This window comes from Thalassophryne amazonica, chromosome 11, assembly GCF_902500255.1.
Source record: "Thalassophryne amazonica chromosome 11, fThaAma1.1, whole genome shotgun sequence".
Taxonomy (NCBI): domain Eukaryota; kingdom Metazoa; phylum Chordata; class Actinopteri; order Batrachoidiformes; family Batrachoididae; genus Thalassophryne; species Thalassophryne amazonica.
The window spans coordinates 33,713,906-33,732,839 of record NC_047113.1 but is presented as its reverse complement, the minus strand read 5'-3'; the positions used below and the strand labels follow the sequence as shown (position 1 = coordinate 33,732,839).

Below are 18,934 nucleotides of genomic sequence, written 5' to 3'. Positions count from 1 at the left end.
CGTGATTGTTTTTTTTTTAATTTGCAAAAATAATTTAAAAAAAAAAACCAAAACCTTTTTTTTCATGTTGTCATTATGGGTTGTTGTGAGTAGACATTTGAGGGGAAAAAAATTAAGTTACTACAATTTGGAATAAGGCTGTAACACAACACAATGTGGAAAAAGTGGTGCTGTGACCTTTTTGGATGCCCTGTATGTTGAGATAGGTTTTACACCAAATGTTCTTCCTGACAACTGTACTTTGACCTGGAGAAACACATAAAGTCACTCGGCAAGGTCTCAGTGAGGTGAACTTGTGTACAAAGTTTCACCTTGATGTTATAAGCACAGACCACATAGGTGTACATCTGCTTTTAAAAAATAAATAATAATCCAGACATGTATTCTTAATAAACACACATAGATCAAATGCGTCAAGTTAAAATTGTTGTGGCACTCAGACATTCCTCTTTCCAAAAATCACACTCACCTAAAAACTAGAACACAAACTTTTTTGTTCATTACATTTATTTCCAGTCTTCCAAAAGTAAACTGTCATTTAACATTTGTGTTACAAGATAAAACATTAAAAGGCACCTGCTGCGTCATTTTTTTGGTCCACAGTATTTTAATGTTCACAGTATTTAGTAGACATAGCTGGCGGTGTACAGAGACTGACTGGAGGCATCATCAGCTGCACCAGTGGGCTTATATTCGCCTTTTGCAGCAAGACCATTGATCTGTTTAAAACAACAAAGAAAAACAGGAGTTAGGGCAAAGTCTATACTTAACATTAATGATTACCCACATTTCTTGAGCCACATGAGTAAAGACAGACAGCAGCAAAGCTTAAGTATTAATCATCTACCAGTTGATGAAAGTTTGGTTTTGGCGAGATACGAAGCATAAAATTCACTTGATGCATTATTTTCTCTATATTATTACTCATCCAGTTCATTCAGCCTTACCTTGGCTCTCTTGCAGAAAGCTTCTTGTGCAGCTTTCTTGTTTTCTTTTTTGCCTTGCCAGGCTGCAAGAGCAGAGGCCTGGAGTGCACGGCCATAAGAGAAGCTCAACTTCCAGGGGCGATGGGGTGGAACCTGGTTGATTGCATTCAGGTTGAGGGAGGCTTCCTCCTCACTTTGGCCTCCAGACAGGAAGCAAATGCCTAGAATGGCACAAGAACAGAGTAATCTACCTCTGTACGTCAACGTCACAACATTGAACAATGTCTTTGTCTCACCAGACAATATAGCCATCTACACCATATTTTCAAGCGTATACATCATATTAATCCGAAAAACACCCTCATAAATAAAGTAGTGTTCAGAATAATAGTAGTGCTATGTGACTAAAAAGATTAATCCAGGTTTTGAGTATATTTCTTATTGTTACATGGGAAACAAGGTACCACTAGACTCAGTAGATTCTCACAAATCCAACAAGACCAAGCATTCATGATATGCACACTCTTAAGGCTATGAAATTGGGCTATTAGTAAAAAAAGAAAGTACAAAAGGGGGTGTTCACAATAACAGCAGTGCGGCATTCACTCAGTGAGTTCGTCAATTTTGTGGAACAAACAGGTGTGAATCAGGTGTCCCCTATTTAAGGATGAAGCCAGCACCTGTTGAACATGCTTTTCTCTTTGAAAGCCTGAGGAAAATGGGACGTTCAAGACATTGTTCAGAAGAACAGTGTAGTTTGATTAAAAAGTTGATTGGAGAGGGGAAAACTTATACGCAGGTGCAAAAATTATAGGCTGTTCATCTACAATGATCTCCAATGTGTCAGGACTGGACGAGGGCAGGACACAAATGCAGGCTCGACAAAAGGAAATATACTTAAAGGGTGGTTTATTCAGGCTAGGGATCGTTAACAGCAAGGCAGTCCACGGAGCAAAAGTACTTGACAAGGATTAAGCAAAAGACGTGGTCCAAAGAACAAGCAAGGTCAAAACACGAGCAAACAGGTATGTCAGAGCAGAGGCAAAAAACAGGATCCAGAACACAAAACAGAGTCCAAAAACAAGGCTAGGCAAAACACGAACGACACAAGAGGCTGGTAAGTGAGTGAATCAACGAACGAGCGGGGAAGAAGTGAACAGACGCAGGTTAAATAGGGACAGGTGTTAATCAGGAAATGAGGTGCACGTGGAGGAGGAAAGGCCTGGAAAGGGGGGCGTGGTCAGGTGACAGCTAAGAGGCCAATGATGCAGAAGGGCGGTGACAAATGGGCAAGAGAATGACAGATGAAGGGGCGTGGCTGACTGAGAGGACAAAGTGCAGGTGTGGAACAGAGTGCAGTGATCCGGAAAAGACTGTGGAAACAATGAGAGACTGACAAGCAGGAGCAAGAGAAAGGTGATTAGATACAAACATGACAATAAGAGATAGTACAAAGAAAACCACCCTAACTTGAACACAACTGAAAAGCATACAGGAACGTGATAAGTGAATCATGGGAATTAATACAATAAACCTACTAAGAACAGACAGAAGAACTACAAGAAAAAACTGAAAACCAAAACCAAAAATACCCAAATACTTAACAGAAGAGAGAACAGTAACATAAGCAAACAAACACTAAATGCTGAAACATAAAAACAGACTGTGGATAAACTAGAATGGAACTAAAACATAGCTGTAAAGTAACAAAGAAAGTGACAAAGCAATATGAGAACATTGAATAAACGTGAAGAAAGAGGCAATAACAAAACAAGACTAAGACATAACTGAGGTGAAAAGTAACAAAGGAAGAAAGTGACTAAGCAAAAATCAGAACATGGAAAAAAACCCCACATGAAGAAAAAGGTAATTAACAAAACGAGGCTGATGCCAAAGGAACAGAACTAAATGAAGAAGGGACATATGGGCTGAAGCCTGGAAACGGCCGGGACATGACACAATGCTTTAAAATCGACCACAAAATCCAGAGATGTGTGAAAGAAAATGGAAAACAGCCATCAAATTGGATAGAAGAATAACCAGAATGGCAAAGGCTCACCCACTGATCAGCTCCAGGATGATCAAAGACAGTCTGGAGTTACCTATAAGTGCTGTGACAGTTAGAAGACGCCTGTGTGAAGCTAATTTATTTGCAAGAATCCCCCGCAAAGTCCCTCTGTTAAATAAAAGACATGCAGAAGAGGTTACAATTTGCCAAAGAACACATCAACTGGCCTAAAGAGAAATGGAGGAATATTTTGTGGACTGATGAGAGTAAAATTGTTCTTTTTGGGTCCAAGGGCCACAGACAGTTTGTGAGATGACCCACAATTTCTGAATTCAAGCCACAGTTCACAGTGAAGACAGTGAAGCATGGTGGTGCAAGCATCATGATATGGGCATGTTTCTCCTACTATGGTGTTGGGCCTATATATCGCATACCAGGCATCATGGATCCGTCTGGATATGTCAAAATACTTGAAGAGGTCATGTTGCCTTATGCTGAATAGGACATGCCCTTGAAATGGGTGTTTCAACAAGACAATGACCCCAAGCACACTAGTAAACCAGCAAAATCTTGGTTCCAAACCAACAAAATTAATGCCTCGCAGATGTGAAGAAATCATGAAAAACTGTGGTAATACAACTAAATATTGTACTAGTTTAATGATTCACAGGATTGCTAAAATAAAAAGCAGTTTGAACATAATAGTTTTGAGTTTGTAGTGTCAACAGCATATGCTACTATTATTGTGAACACCCCCTTTTCTACTTTTTTATACTAATAGCCCAATTTCATAGCCTTACGAGTGTGCATATCATGAATGCTTGGTCTTGTTGGATTTGTGAGAATGTACTGAATCTAATGGTACCTTGTTTCCCATGTAACAATAAGAAATATGCACAAAACCTGGATTAATCTTTTTAGTCACATAGCACTACTATTATTCTGAACACTACTGTATGTAAAAACCAAGAGACTTCTACCCCAGGTACCCTGTTTGATAAAACGACAAAGGCTCATAATGGCAATACTAGCAGACAAGTTCAGCCACTGTTTATGGTTTTGCAGAAATATCAGGATACGTTCAACTGAAGCACAGTTCATCGTAACACTACCCCTTTGTGTCCTTGGACAAGACAAGAAACTTCATCTGCATTGCCGCAATCCATCCAGCAGTGAACGGACACTGGCATTGGCTGTTGAAATAACCTGTAACAGACTTGTATCCGTTACACGTTATAGACTCTCAACCCACTTTACACTAAGGAATCCAGGGATAAGCACCAGCACCATCGATTTCTATTTAATCCACTAGATGGCGGATGCAGCCTCTGAGCTATTGCCAGGCAGTCGCCATCTTGCTTAGCATTATTACGCATCATCAGGCATTAGATTAAATAGAAATTAATGATGCGCTAATTTAAACTTGGGTTAAAGTGATCTGAAAATGCCATTTTGTGCAGCGACAAGCTGACAAAGGATTGTGCAGCGAGCTTTCATAAGTGAGTATTTTATGTAATATTAATGATGTGGGGAAATGACTAAAATTGCTGAATAAAGGTTAGAAAATTATTTATTTTTTGTGTCAATCTGTATTCTGTAAAGTCATGACCTCAGTTTTACTGCCTGAATGCTGTGATAAATAGCTCACCATTCCTTTAGCGATACAATTAGAAGTCTCACATTCATAAATTGGCCTTTTTTATTAAATATTATTTTGTGCATAACCATCAAATTCATAATTATCCAACGAGGCAGACCTCATATTTGCATTTATTTTTGCATAGAACGACTCCTTATCAGCATCATATTAGATATCATGGTGTTAATCTTTGGAATAATACTGTACATCTTCTAAATCAACCCATCACCTTGTACAGATATAAAAGTGGATTAAAAGCAAAGCTCCTGTATGAGTATTTATAATGTTTATATATTTACCTGGTTTTAACTGATTCAAACATCTTATACTTCACGAATTTATTTAATTCTTTTGTGTATTGTTGTGATATTTGATATGTTGTGTATCGAAGTGGATACAGTTCGAAAAATTAAGATGGTTTTCGGTGAAAATTTTAACGGCTGATGAGAGATTTTGAAGTCCTTAAAGCGACAGTATCACCTCAAAATCTCTCATCAGCCGTTAAAATTTTCACCGAAAACCAGCTTAATTTTTCGAACCGTGTCCACTTCGATGTGCCTCACAGGTTTAGAAAAAAATTTGATCAAACAAAGCGCCAGTCTCTCAGCAACTTCTCAGACAAAGGAATTCCGACGAGGGGCTGGACGACTCCTCCCACAAGGAGTGCTCACAGGCAGATGACGTCACCGACAGGCGTGGAAAAACTCACGCATGCGCACGAGGGTTCAAGCATGTCTGACGTAAAAACATATGAATGAAATCCATATAGTTTTTGAAAAAAATAAAAGGACCTATACTTTATTGACAGCCCTCGTATTTATAATGTTTCTTTTTCTTCATTACAATCTCGTGTTTTTATATATATATATATATATATGTGTGTGTGTGTGTGTGTATGTATGTACAAGGTTTTTATTCTCGTTCTATTGTGATTTTCATTTGTGCTAAATAAATGAAATGAAATGAAAAATCTCAAATTATCCCTTTTTAATTAGTGTCGTTTTTTTTCTTCACATTAGGTTTTCCATCCTGAGATATTCTGTAAGAGCAAATTCATAGAATGGAAATGTTTTGTCTCTCAATTTGGTGGGTCACAGTCACTTTGACATTATATATATTCTATATAAGAATATACACAAATGAGATTATTTTTTTCTATGATATACTCCATATTCCACTTTAGTGTTTTCAGATTTCTTTCAACTTGGTCCAGAAATGTTTGAATAATTTTACTTTCACCCTGGCTGGCGTGGCTGTTTCATTTTATTTATTTTATATGAAATTTTCAGAGAAGCGCTGTGCAAAAGCAGCATCACAGGTGGGTTAAGAGCAGTCTTTAATATTAATATCTTTAATAGGACGCGAGCGTGTGAAGCTCTTACTTTCACCCCTGATTATTTCCCGTCAACTTAACTTCATAATGAAATTAATTAACAATCAGACTTGTATCTCGTGTCGTAGCAGATATGTGTTTGACAAACTGATGGTAGCATTTTCTATATTTCTTCACAACATCTGAACTGGGACTAACAAATTCATTAAAGTCTATTATATAAATTGTCTAATCCCCTTCTGTATTTGTACTGACAAATGTTGTCTGTACAAATGTGGGACTGAGTTTGAATAAATGTAACAGCACAGTAACAGCATGGAAAATGCAGATTTATGGTGAAACTCTCTTGAAAACACTGATCATGCCCACACTGATTTCTATTTATGTCTGGTTGTTAGACGCTAACCAAGATGGCGGCACTCTGGCAACAATCAGCGAATGAGCGGATCGCCCCAGTCCTCCATCTAGTGAGTAAATAGAAATCGATGACCAGCACCGATGTGCCTCGGGGCCTACGTAAGACTTACTCCTTAAAAATCAAATTGTCAACATAACCTCTGGTATAATTTGAACCAACCCCATTGACAAACATTGCTACTGCAGATTTTTATTCTCCGTCTTCCTCAGTCTGTCTGTTCCTAAACTGCATATCCTTCACTACACACTTTAGCCTTCCGTTTTCCAATTTTCTAGTATCTTCATCCCACACTACTCTCATTCACATAAACATGCCATCGTTATCTTACCTCCTTCACATGTGCACTGATGTCACACACTTTAACCTTGAATGCGCTTTTCCCCCCTAGATCTTGTCTTGCTTGTGTGTAATTTGATTGTCTGATCAAAAATGTATCAAGTCTACTGACTGCATTGCATCTGTAGGTGCAGCTGGCAAATTGTCAAGGTCACAAGGTTCGTCAGGCGCCTCCTTTCCCTTCATTTGTTGCAACAAGAACTTCATCTTTTTGATAAGCCTAAATCCTTCCACTGGCAGTCTCTCCAATGACGTACATTATCTTAGTCTTCCAAACAGTTTTAATAAAGTCAACTGACATCATCGCAAAATACCCACCGGGTACAGCAGCAGGAACAGTGCGTCTCAAGGCCGTCACTGTAGCCATGCCCACTTCCTGAGGCGTGTACTTCTTGGTGCAGGAGTGTCCAGCAGTGACCATGTTAGGTTTTAGCAGGGTTCCCTCCAGGTACACATGGTGATCAGACAGAGCTTTGTACACGGCAGCCAGGACCTAAAAATTAAGGCTGAACAGTGATTACGAATCCTTAAAAATAAAAGGTCGCTGTCGTGTTCACGCAAAAATGACAGACATTTTGAACCAACCTTTTCTGTGACATACTGGCAACGCTGCAGGTCATGGTCTCCATCGGGCAGAATCTCTGGCTCCACAATGGGCACAAGACCATTCTGGTGGAGTGCAAATGCATTATAAAATATAATAAAAGTTACAACCAACATATTGCCAATTAAATTCAGTGATTTCTGTGGCAACAGAAGCCCACCTGCTGGCAGATACTGGCATATCTGGCAAGGACGTTTGCATTCTCGGCGATGGCGAGAGCAGATGGACAATTATCTGAGATCTTAAGCACACACCTCCACTTGGCAAAGTCACAACCATCCTTCTTGTACTGGGCACAACGCTCCGACAGGCCATCAAGACCTGTTAGCATAGTGGAATACCGCGTAAGAGAAGTATGTCCTGCTATTGGCTGCATCTCAATTCAGGGGCCACATCCATCGAAGACTGCATATGTCTTAATGGGGCGACGAGGCTGTCTCATGTCAAAGGCTCCTTGGAATGCAGCAGTCTTTCCCCTGAAAATGAAGGATACAGCAGGTGTATCCTTCACAGTTCAAACAACCTGATGAGTTTCTACATGATCTCCCCCCACCCCAAGACAAAATGGATGGACAATTAAACACTTTTGAGCTCAATATGTATAATTAGAAATAAGTCATTTTTATAAGCATAAATAAGCATTTGATGACTAAAGTAAGGTTACGCCCACAAAACTAGATTGTCATGTGCAGCTGTCAAGGTTGCTAGGCGACAGAGGTTAGGGTGGGGTAAGCAAAACGGGCTAGACAGTCTCAATTCAAAACGGTTGGCTCAATTTCCACAGTCTAAGAAGGCCAGCTCTTTGTAGAACGCAGCCTTCAAAGGATGCAGCCCCAAACTGAGTCACAGGCCCAGTGTCACAACGCTCGTTTTTAAAGGTTATGGTCAGGCGATCAACGGAATTATCTATCAACTGAGCGAGGGGGGCTTTTCATCAATAATAAATCTCACATGACAGTCTTAGTAAACATGACTATTCACCTTGTGTGGTGGTCTCCCCATCAGTTCCATTCAGACCAGCTGTGCCCTTGTCCACCTGAAACAGAAAAAAAAACAGTAGAAACGCCTTAAATGTCAACCTGTGCAAGATCCAAAGGCCCATCTGTTGAGGATTCAGCCCAACTTCACCTTAATGCCAACAACAATCCCCTTTTCCTTGATGAGCTGAGGGAAAAGCTTGCCATCATTCGATTTCTGGTAGAGCGTCTCGTGGAAGAAAATGATCCCTCCCACACTTTCACTTATAGAGGCATCACAGGAGAAAAGGATGTCACGGAACATGCGGCGGTTCTCCTCCGTGTTCTCCACATTGATTTTCTGAAGGCGCTTTCCCATGGTGCCTTGTGGGAAAAATAAAATGGGACACAGAAGTCATTCCAGATATGTACTTCACACTCACTGCTCACCTTTGCACTTGGAGCTTTGTGAACACACCTGTTGATTCATCTGCAGCCAAGATGCCTTTTCCGGGTGCCACAATCCTCTGAGCAATCTCCGAGAGCTCCTTCTTCTGCTCCGGAGAAAGTGATGGGAACTGATGAGTCATCCTGGAGAAGGAAGAAGATTTTTCCACAGGTGACTTGAAGAAAGATCTTTTTTTCACCATTATGTCAAACTAAGCTCCATCAGACTGAGGACTATGCTCTCACTGAGACCCCCCCCCCCCCTCCCGAATCACCTCTGTAAATATTTGGCTTCCAGGTTTGAACTTTAGCCTTAAACTGATCTGATACACAACACGTGGAGGGGCGTTGCCTGAGCTTAGAGTTTAACTTGACATTCTCTTTAGAGACTTGACCAATTCCATCTGGGATAAAAATCACACACATAAAATGTCAGCTTTAATGACTTATTTGTTTTATTTTTTGTCAAAAGTTGGTTTTAAGAAAGTTAGAAGTTTATTTACACAACACCACACACAAAACAAGAGCAATCCGAGACTTCCGGATCTGGATCACCTCCAAACTTCAGTGGACTCTTCCGTGACCTAATGTCTATGTGTGGTGCAAATTTGGTGAGAATCCATGAAGTAGCTTTGACATAATCCTTCAAAGCCTAGATAAAATGAAATCTTGATCCAGAATCCAGATCACCTCCAATCTTCAGTGGAGTCTTCCAAAGCCTAATATCTATCTGTGGTGAAAATGTCATCAAAATCCATGCAGTACTTTTAAAGTAATCCTGATAACAGGCAGACAGACAAATAATAAAACGGTGACGATTTTATGTCATCCTTAGCGGACGTAAATATACAAAGAATTTAAAAGAAGCAATATAAAATAGACATAGACAGAATGTAAGGCTGTCCAGCCAAGAATTGGTTATAAAAGAAACAAAATAAGAGATAATAAATATAAACAAAAAGAAATAATAATTAAAATACACCTATATAATTACTGATTATAAGCAGACTGTGCTTTTTTTTCCTGCAGGTCCACATTCTCCAGCCTGAAAGAAAACAATCTTTCTGCTGAAGTTCAAACATAAAACATCCAAACACGCACCAGCGTGATCAGGAAAAAAGCGCATAAAACACTCTGCAACTACGGAAAAGACGACTTACTTTTAGTTTGTGGTAAACAGCGCCGACAAAAGAAGTGTCAAAAAAAATAAGTGCCACCCAGAAGTGACTGTAGAACGAGAAGACCGAAACCGCGCACAAAGTGCTTTTTATTGCACGTTTGGCGCAGCGGAGGAGGAGCTAGTGATGTGACCGTTGGGCAGCGCGAGCTTCAGCCACGTGATTGGTCCAGGCAGCCAGAGTGTACATGTGTGCGGATGTGTGTGATAGGGGCCTGGAATCAATGAACTTCAATCATTGAACTTGAGAATTCACGTAAAAACGGTCCAAACCTGCAGGTTGACGTGATGAGTGTGTGAAACCAGTTAGAAAATCAAATTTTGTGTCCATGCCACTCTTGTTTATTGGCACACTGTTAAGAAACTGCTGACAAAAGGCAAGAGTCATGTGAGGCTGCAATGTTGCAAGTCAGGTTTTATAGTTGAGCAGGAAGAGTGCAGGGTGATATCATTTCATGTATATCTTGTCTCATTTCTGCAGCAGCAAGTGTAAGTGTACTTGTTGCTGAAAGTATTCACAGTGCTTCGCTTTTTTTGTACAGTCCGCCATATCATCAATCAAGAAATTTAAGTGTTGATGATTGTCTTTCAGCCATAACAGATCCACAGTGCATCTAGAAAGTATTGACAGCTCTTCACTTTTTTTTTTTACATTTTTTATGTTACAGCCTTATTCCAAAATGGAGCAAATTTGTTTTATCCCCCTCAAAATTGTAGAGAAACTTGAATCTTCGACTGGACTGGGTTGCTTGACGCGAGGACGTTTCGCTTCAAATCACAGAAGCTTCCTCAGCTAAAATTCTTGCTCTGGTAGTCTGACTTCTGTCTGACCCTTGTAGAGAAGAACAAACAGAAGCCGCAGACGCATCCTACCGAGAGGCAGACTGCTATTGGCTAGTGACTAAACAATTGCTTTAATTAGCACCTATTGTGCTCTAGTTAGCACCCTCCTAATGACAGGGTAGCTGTCCCTCCTAACGATGGGACTGATGCCTCTCCTGATGGCGTGAATGAGTCATTACCATGAACAAAAGACTGAAACTGCTTTGCTCTGAGTACCCCAAAGCAGGGGACAAAGCGTGTCTCAGACCCTCTCCCCGGTTAAGGCTGGGTTTCAACTGTTTCACATAGAATGCCTCTTTCACCCCTCTCTAGTCACTAGCCAATAGCAGTCTGCCTCTCGGTAGGAGGCGTCTGGTTAGGTTTAAAACTCCAGCTTTTGTGGCTTCTGTTTGTTCTTCTCAAAAAGGGTCAGACAGAAGTCAGACTACCAGAGCAAGAATTTTAGCTGAGGAAGCTTCTGCGATTTGAAGCGAAACATCCTTGTGTCAAGCAACCCAGTCCAGTCGAAGATTCAAGCTTCTCTACTATGGAAACCACCTGGACATCTGAGAGCCTACACAGAAACCCCCTCAAAATTCTACTCACAACACCCCATAATGACAACATGAAAAAAAATGTAAGTTTTGCAAATTTATTGAAAATAAAAAAAAACTAACAAATCACATGCACATAAGTATTTGCACTCTTTGCTCAATACTTTGTTGATGCACCCTCATGTATTCTTTCACAGACAATTCCTTTGACTTGCTTGGTTTGTGCTCTGACATGCACTGTCAACTGTGGGACCTTATATGTCGACAGGTATGTGCCTTTCCAAATAATGTCCAAATAATGTCCTTGTCATGGACTGGGCTGTTTGGCTGGCTGTGTTTTCTGTGTTTCCCACCAGGTGGCGCGTGAGCAGAGCTGAGCATCTGGAGACCTCACCTGCAGCTCGTTTTCCCTTGATCAGGAACCACACCTGCAGCTCGTTTTCCCTTGATCAGGAACCACACCTGCAGCTCGTTTTCTCCTGATCAGGAGCTGCTGCATTTAAAGCCTGATTATGCAGTTGTTCATTGCCAGAGACTTGACATCTTGACATTTTGAGATCTGATGATGTTACATGGATGCTGAAGCCGACTCGTGGTTGACGATTATGTCTCTGGTAAAGAGGAGAAATTGCTGAGGAATCCTTGAGGTCTGCCGTCAGACAGCACACTTCCTGAGGTAATTCAGGTTCTCTTACTCTCATTATTAGAGCCTGCAAATTTGGCGTTCCCTCGCATCTATCTGTTTGAGCTGCTATGAAATTTGTTTGATCAGCTTCTACCCGCAGCTTGCAGTTGGAACTTTCTGTTCTGCACCTGCCGGTGAGATGCCTGATCCTAAATTTTGCCTGAAAGTTTTTGCTGTGTAAATCTGTTGGCGTTATAGAGTGTTTGGACTCACCTCAGTCTCTCCTCCTCCTCAGAGATTCAGCTCCGTCGCGGTCACCTGGTGCCGGCTCTTCTCCTGGTCCAATTGACACTGTGGCTTCCTGCTGTTCAACTGCCTGGAGCGGGCCGTGTCCTCCACTCCACAGACCGTTTGACATTATAATTTATTCTGCTCACTGTGTGTTATTAAATCTCAGTTATTCACTCCCTCCTTCTCTGCTTCTGTTACGTTTGGGTCTGGTCAAACTCTGGGTCGGGCTTCAAACCCGCATCCAATCCATAACAGTCCTCCAATTAAGCTGTAGAAACATCTCAAGGATAAGCAGTGGAAACAGGAAGCACCTGAGCTCAATTTTGACCTTCATGGAAAAGGCTGTGACTTATGTACATGTGATTTCTTAGTTGAAATGGACTGCATTTATATAGCTCTTTTCCATCTGCATCAGACGCTCTAAGCACTTTACACATCAATGCCTCACATTCACCCCGGTGTCAGACTGCTGCCATGCAAGGCACCCACTACACACCAGGAGCAACTTGTGGATTAAGGACCTTGCCAAGGGCTCTTAGTGATTTTCCAGTCAGGCTGGGATTTGAACCATGGATCCTCTGGTCTCAAGCCCAACGCTTAACCACTACTAGAGACCATCACCTGCCCCTGTGATTTCTTAGTTGTGTTTTTATTTATTTATTATTTTTAATAAATTTGCAAAAATCTAAAAAAAAAAAAACTTTTTTTCATGTCATTATGGAGCATTTTGTGTAGAATTTTGGAATTTAGAATTTTGGCACCTGCTCCACAAGGATTTGACAACCCTATTTATCACATGTCCTACTTCATGCGTCACATTGCTTGCATAATACATCAAATATTACACAGCTCTGATATTAACTCACTCATCTTCAACCACTTATCCGGGGTCGGGTCGCTGGGACAGCTGTGATATTGATTGTTCAAATCCTGTTGGGGTTATTTGTGATACTGCCATCAAACCATGACAGCAACCCTTGTATCTGTAACTCAAACAATTGTCTGACAGCTTTTACACAACACAGACTCTGAACTGTGAGCAAAGTCCATTTAAATATTGCTGCTCAGAATGCCGTTGTTGTCCCTGAGATGAGTCCTTTTTGCTTAGATTAAAAAAAAACTGTAATGAAAACAAAATGTTTTGTCACCCAAAGAACCATTTAATTAAATTTAAAAAAATGTTGAAATGCTGGTTCTGTTTGTTTGGTGTTCTTCTGGTTCAGAGCTAAAGAGCAATGTTAAGCTAACTTAACAAAATGTGGAAAAAGTGAAGAGCTGTGAATACTTTCCGGATGCACCGTACACACTTGAATTCTGGATATGGTCCATTTAATAGTGTGACCGTAGGACCTTCGTGAGATCGAACCCGAACGGCTCGCACTAAAGACCATTCCTCTACCAGGTCAGCCAAAGGGGAATTCCCTGTTAGCCAAGCTAGTGGGAATGTCTTTTCATTCAGGACCCGGGACCTTCATCCCGCTACATACATACCTCCCCACCATTTTTGACTTTGTCTCGAAGTCACAGGTGCATTTAAGCATGTTCTTTGACTACCCACACCCTGGTCATGACGCCAGATTGTGACCATAGGACCTTCGTGGCCAGGACAGCGGTGGGATCGCACCCGGACGACTCGCACTAAAGACCATTCCTCTACCAGGTCAAAGGGGAGTTCCGCTTTGGCTGACCTGGTAGAGGAATGGTCTTTAGTGTGAGCTGTCTGGGGTTTGATCCCACCGCTGTCCTGGGCACGAAGGTCCTACGGTCACAATAGGGACTGTGTGAATTTTCACAATTTCTCACGAGCAGTCCATTCTACCAAGTTAAACACTTTTCATTCAAAAATGCTGAAAGGAAGCCCTGCCAGTTCTCATCCTCGTATTTAATAAAAGCCTGCAGAGCAAGTATGCAGTTATAGTGTTATGTGTCGACGCGGGTTGAGGAGCGGACCTGCGTCTGACGAAACCCAGCGCTAAAATAACCAGAAAGCGGTTCCAATAACAAAACAATTTATTTTTCCACCCCTTGGTGCATAACAAAGTGTACGAACAAAAGCTGCGTCAGTCTGGCGGAGTGAAGGATGGCATGCTCTCCAGCGCCCAAAAGGATCGAAGCCTGGTGCTTCTGGACCCACGTTCACCGCCAAACACCCCCCAGGTGGACACGACAAACCAACTTTCTGCGAAGGATAGAAAAGGTGAGGTAAGTCAGCAGCTACAACTAATATCCTTCAAAAGGCACACACTATCAGCAACACATTCAGGTCTGTATTTAAGCTTTATGTAAATGAGCAGCTTCTCACAACAGGTGGAGGATCATCAGTCCGCATGCCACGGCAGTGAGAAGCAAGCTGCACAATTCTCATCAAAGTTCAAATATACTGCGTAACAAAATACCAAGTTACTATTAACAATTAGTCAAACAATTAATCACCTCTGATGTGTGCTGACAGCATGTGTCCCTCACCCTTCCTCCTTCACAGGCACGATGTGTCAAACCCAGGCGCGGTCCTCAGCGTCTCACAAACGAACATCACAAGGGCGAGTTCCCGGCAATTCTGCTTGAATCACACATGACTTAAATGCAGAACGCCATCTCATTATCTGCTTCAGCTGAAAGTCTTTAAGGTTGCACGTGAGCACCATCCACAGGTGCTGCACATCATGTTGATGAGGGTGAAGGACTCTTCTGCCAGCACCTTCTCCACAGACAATAAATCAGTTTGCATACCACCTGGAGAGCAAAGAAAAGAAAAGAACACCAAAACGTCCAGCCACACCCCCCCAACACACAACATATAGGTTGATGTCCTGAGCATGAAACCTTGTGCCTGTAGTTGCTGAGCCTGGCAGATGGAGTAATGTAATGACCCTATAGTTACTGTAATGTGCTCAATTTTGAGATATCTTGCTAACATGCAAACACAGGAGATCAAATTCTCTTGTCAGTGGTAATTAAGAACAACTATGTTCAAATTAAACAAATTTGTTTATAGGCATTACCTGCTATTTCACAATGCTTATTTTTCATCTGTTGTGTTCGTCTTAAAAATAATAAAATTATTCAATAAAACATTAAGTAATAGTAGGCCCCTTTGGCTGTTCCCTCGTTTTTCACTCGGGGTTGCTACAGTGGATCCAAGGTGGCTCTGCATGTTGATTTGGCACAAGATTTACACCAGATGCCCTTCCTGACGCAACTCCACAATGCATGGAGAAAGGTGCCAGGGGTGGGGTTTGAACCAGGAGCCTTCACACTGAAGTTAAGTGCACAAGCCACTTGGTCACCACTCCCATCAATAAAACATTAAGTAATAACTAAAGAAAATTAAAGTAAAATGAAGTGTGATGATGTAAGCATGATGCCAATTAAAGTGCTTCATAAAAATAAAATAAAATAAATACTGTACAATAAAAATCCAATAAAACCCAATAGTTTGTGTCTGCAGAAACACCCTACTCCCTAAACAGGTTTTGCATTTCCTCCACGACAGGTGGGGGCGCTGTCGCCTGAAGGCTGCTCTAACCATTCATTTTTGTTGCGCCAACCCTTCTTCCGTTTCCGAGAGGCAAGTAGCCTCAACATCAACATCCTCAGAAACATTTTGTAAATAGTCATAAACAAACAAACAAAACACTTCGAATAAAGAGGTAAGAGTTTTGTTGTGTGTGGGCAACATTAAATGATGATCCGAATGCATTCTTTGGAGGGTCCTGATTTAAATTTTGCCGCTTATAAACAGTGTTTAGGCAGCGCTAACGTTAGCGAGCAGCTAATATTAGCCTACGGATTTCTTAGCCGAGCAATGTTTTACAGTAAAGACATTCATGTAGATATCTTCCACATTTAACGAATTAAATGTTCAGTCCAGACGAGCTTTCACATCAGTGCGTCTTCTTGTAATAATAATAAAATAATTATGAATAAATAATAAATAAGAAAATATTATTCAGGAGGGTCCACATACAGAGGTCCAGTATAATATCTACAGACACTATATTCCTTTTTCAATGAAGTCCTAAAGCCATTTTAAATACTGTACAAGTGGGATGCTAAAATAATGCAGATGTGGCTGGGATTACAATAGGCGCCAGAAAGCATCACCAGTTCATAGCAATTATCAGTGTTGTGTTTACCCTCCCCTTCCCCTTCTAAAATGTTGAACATTCAGCCTGAATTCTTTAAAAGAATTACTGGATTGAACATCAGAAGGCAGAAAATTGAATATCACTGCTCCATCATAGTAAAAACAGTTTCTTTGCTGAGGTGCTCATTATTCTATGTATAAAAAAAGGACTATATCCTGCATGTCTAGTTGCATGAGAATGGAAGTCTCCATGAAATGTGTATGAAATTAAATGGCAAATGGACTGCACTTATATAGCACTTTTCCATCTGCATCAGACCCTCAAAGTGCTTTACAGATAAAGCCTCACATTCACCCGAGGGTGCTGCCATACTCACTACACACCAGGAGCAACTAGAGGATTAAGGACCTTGCCCAAGGGACCTTAGTGATTTTTTTTTTTTTTTTTTAATGTGTGAACTTTACTCTCAGGTAGGAAAGATCTGCAGTGAAAAGGCATCTACCAGCCATGATACTCATACAACCAGGGAGGTAGTGGTTAAGCAGTGGGCTTGAGATCATAGGATTCAATCCCGTGTCTGGCTGGAAAATCAACCCAGCCAGACAATCAATCGCCCTGATGTCAGTGTGTGTGAATGGGTGAATGTGAGGCATTACTGTAAAGCGCTTTGAGCTTCTGATATAGATGGAAAAGCAGTATATGAATGCAGTCCATTTATCATACATGTATGGAGCTTAACAATATCTTCACAAAACATCCAGCCATCTGCTTTCTTTTCAGAAGTCTGGGATGTTGGGACAGAAGCGTCCTGCTGATCCCAGTGGATCCTCATCCTCCGGCGTCCCTCCAGAGAAACGACGGGAGCGCGAAGGAGAGGATGGAGGTCCAAGTGTTAGTGCCTCTGCTGGGGGGAGCACAGCTGTGGAAACAGTCATTAAGCTGGGAGGCGTCTCCAACTCTGTAAGTCACCCTTGACCACTTCACCATCTTCACAAAGGGTCAATCAAATAGGTCATCACCATAGAATGCATTTCTATGTTTTAGCATTATAACACAGACCAGTCAGCTACTCTGGGCCTGAATTACGGAAGGTGTGTGTAAAATTGTGCGCAAACACTACAACTTCTCCAAATGCACATGCGCATAATTTACTAAAGTTGCGTGTTGAGGATTTCATCTTTCCAAAGAGAAAATAGCACAGAAAATTGTGCGCAAACACTAGAACCTCTCCAAATGCACATGCGCATGATTTACTAAAGGTGCATGCTGAGAATATGTCTTTCTATGCAATAGAAATACAAATAGAAAGTTCTGTGCATGTTTTTGTATTGCTGCTCAGTGCATGGTTGTGCACGGGAGCTGTCAGCACTCTATGGGCAGGACCATATACAGTATAGACAGCAGCTGTAAACATGTAACACATACACAAAATAGCTCTATATCACATCCTCTATATTTATGTGAAATTGAAAAGAATATATGAACAACAGAGTGAAGATCATTGTTTTAAAGCAACTGTTTAAGGTTGTGCTGAATTTGGGCAAACCATTGGCATTTTGAGTTAAAATGTATGGCCTACTTAAACACCGGCACCCTGATCTTTACAACAGACAGATTCTTTGTGTTGCAGTGTGACATTGACTCTTCTAGCTGCTACCTTGGCTGATATACTACACGTGAATCTTCTAAAACCAGTTTCTTCTGAATATTTTGAGAACTGCATAAATGGTAATCAACAACATGCCTTCTATAAAATATAAGGAACAAATGCCATGATAATCTGATTTTGTGCTGCCATAGTTTCAAACTATCTGGAGCAGCACTTCTCCCAGTTTCCTGAGGGAGAACGAGAACGAGAGATTTTCTCCGTTAGCACTACTGTTGGTAAAACCAAAGATGCAACAGTTTTTGGGCATGACTAAACTACAGAAAAACTATAAACCTGCTTTATACTAAATCCCACTTTGTTTTACCCTTTGCGTTTGTCAGAGAATTTGCCAACAGTTAGACACATTTGTATTTAACACTACATGTGTAGCATCTGTGTAACTGTAATAATCACTTCTTTTTCAGGAAGAACAAGACATCAAAGCTCTGCAGGCTAAGAACCGAAAGCTGGGAGAAGCACTGGATCAGAGACAGGTAAATTAGTTAAATTAAGGTAAATTAACATTTTTCCAGAACATAAATAGTGAGCTGCATTGTTTTTGCGAATTCTTTATCTATGGGTTTTTTTTGGGGGGGGGGGGTGTTTTTTTCTGTGCAGGTGATTGAGGATGAATTGCGAGAGCGGATTGAGAGACTGGAGACCCGTCAGGCCACCGATGACGCCAGTCTGCTGATCCTGAATAGATACTGGAACCAGGTTAAACAGATACTAACCAGACTTAGATTTACATCATTTACATTTGATGACCATTTACAGGCTCCATTCAAAGTTGTTTTAAAATCTTGTGCCGTTCTTTGTCCTGTCCTGTGTCTGGATTTAGTTTGATGAAAACGTTGAGCTGATCATCAGGCGTTATGACCAGGCGAGCAGCGAACCCGAGAAATCTCCAGCAGGTGAAGGTCGAAGCCTGAAGCCAGAAACACCAGAACCTGATGGTGACTCCAACCAGGAACGGGCCAAAGACAGAGGTAATAAATGAATACAGGCCCAAGGTAGGGAAAATAATAGTAGTGATGTTTGAATTACAAGCCTTAGTTTTAC

The 18,934-nt window shown here is 41.1% G+C and overlaps 2 protein-coding genes across 3 annotated transcripts in view; one reads left to right on the top strand and one right to left on the bottom strand.

The window, feature by feature from the left end:
- Positions 1-491: 491 nt before the first annotated feature.
- On the bottom strand, positions 492-9,963 carry aldob (aldolase b, fructose-bisphosphate). The gene is made up of 9 exons (XM_034181533.1): positions 9,828-9,963; positions 8,699-8,811; positions 8,393-8,604; positions 8,246-8,300; positions 7,425-7,585; positions 7,246-7,329; positions 6,979-7,153; positions 948-1,147; positions 492-719 (listed from the first exon to the last, which is right to left on the bottom strand). Exons 2-9 carry the CDS (start codon positions 8,808-8,810, stop codon positions 624-626), a joined length of 1,095 nt encoding a protein of 364 aa, XP_034037424.1. The 5' UTR covers position 8,811; positions 9,828-9,963; the 3' UTR covers positions 492-623.
- A 5,717-nt stretch (positions 9,964-15,680) lies between these two features.
- rnf20 (ring finger protein 20, E3 ubiquitin protein ligase) overlaps positions 15,681-18,934 on the top strand; it is a 39,625-nt gene continuing 36,371 nt past the window's right edge. For both annotated transcript variants that reach the window (XM_034181421.1, XM_034181422.1), the window contains exons 1-5: positions 15,681-15,786; positions 17,005-17,184; positions 18,298-18,366; positions 18,491-18,589; positions 18,714-18,861. In XM_034181421.1, the coding sequence (XP_034037312.1) occupies positions 17,014-17,184; positions 18,298-18,366; positions 18,491-18,589; positions 18,714-18,861 (487 nt within the window). In that variant the 5' untranslated portion in view covers positions 15,681-15,786; positions 17,005-17,013. The remainder of the gene's footprint in view (positions 15,787-17,004; positions 17,185-18,297; positions 18,367-18,490; positions 18,590-18,713; positions 18,862-18,934) is intronic.

Coding starts and splice junctions, on each gene's coding strand:
- aldob (XM_034181533.1), bottom strand. CDS start 8,810: ATGACTCATCAGTTCCCATCACTTTCTCCGGAGCAGAAGAAGGAGCTC. Junction 1,148..6,978: donor TGTTCCTGCTGCTGTACCCG/GTGGGTATTTTG, acceptor GTGCCATTCTAG/GCATTTGCTTCCTGTCTGGA. Junction 720..947: donor CTTTCTGCAAGAGAGCCAAG/GTAAGGCTGAAT, acceptor TGTTTTAAACAG/ATCAATGGTCTTGCTGCAAA.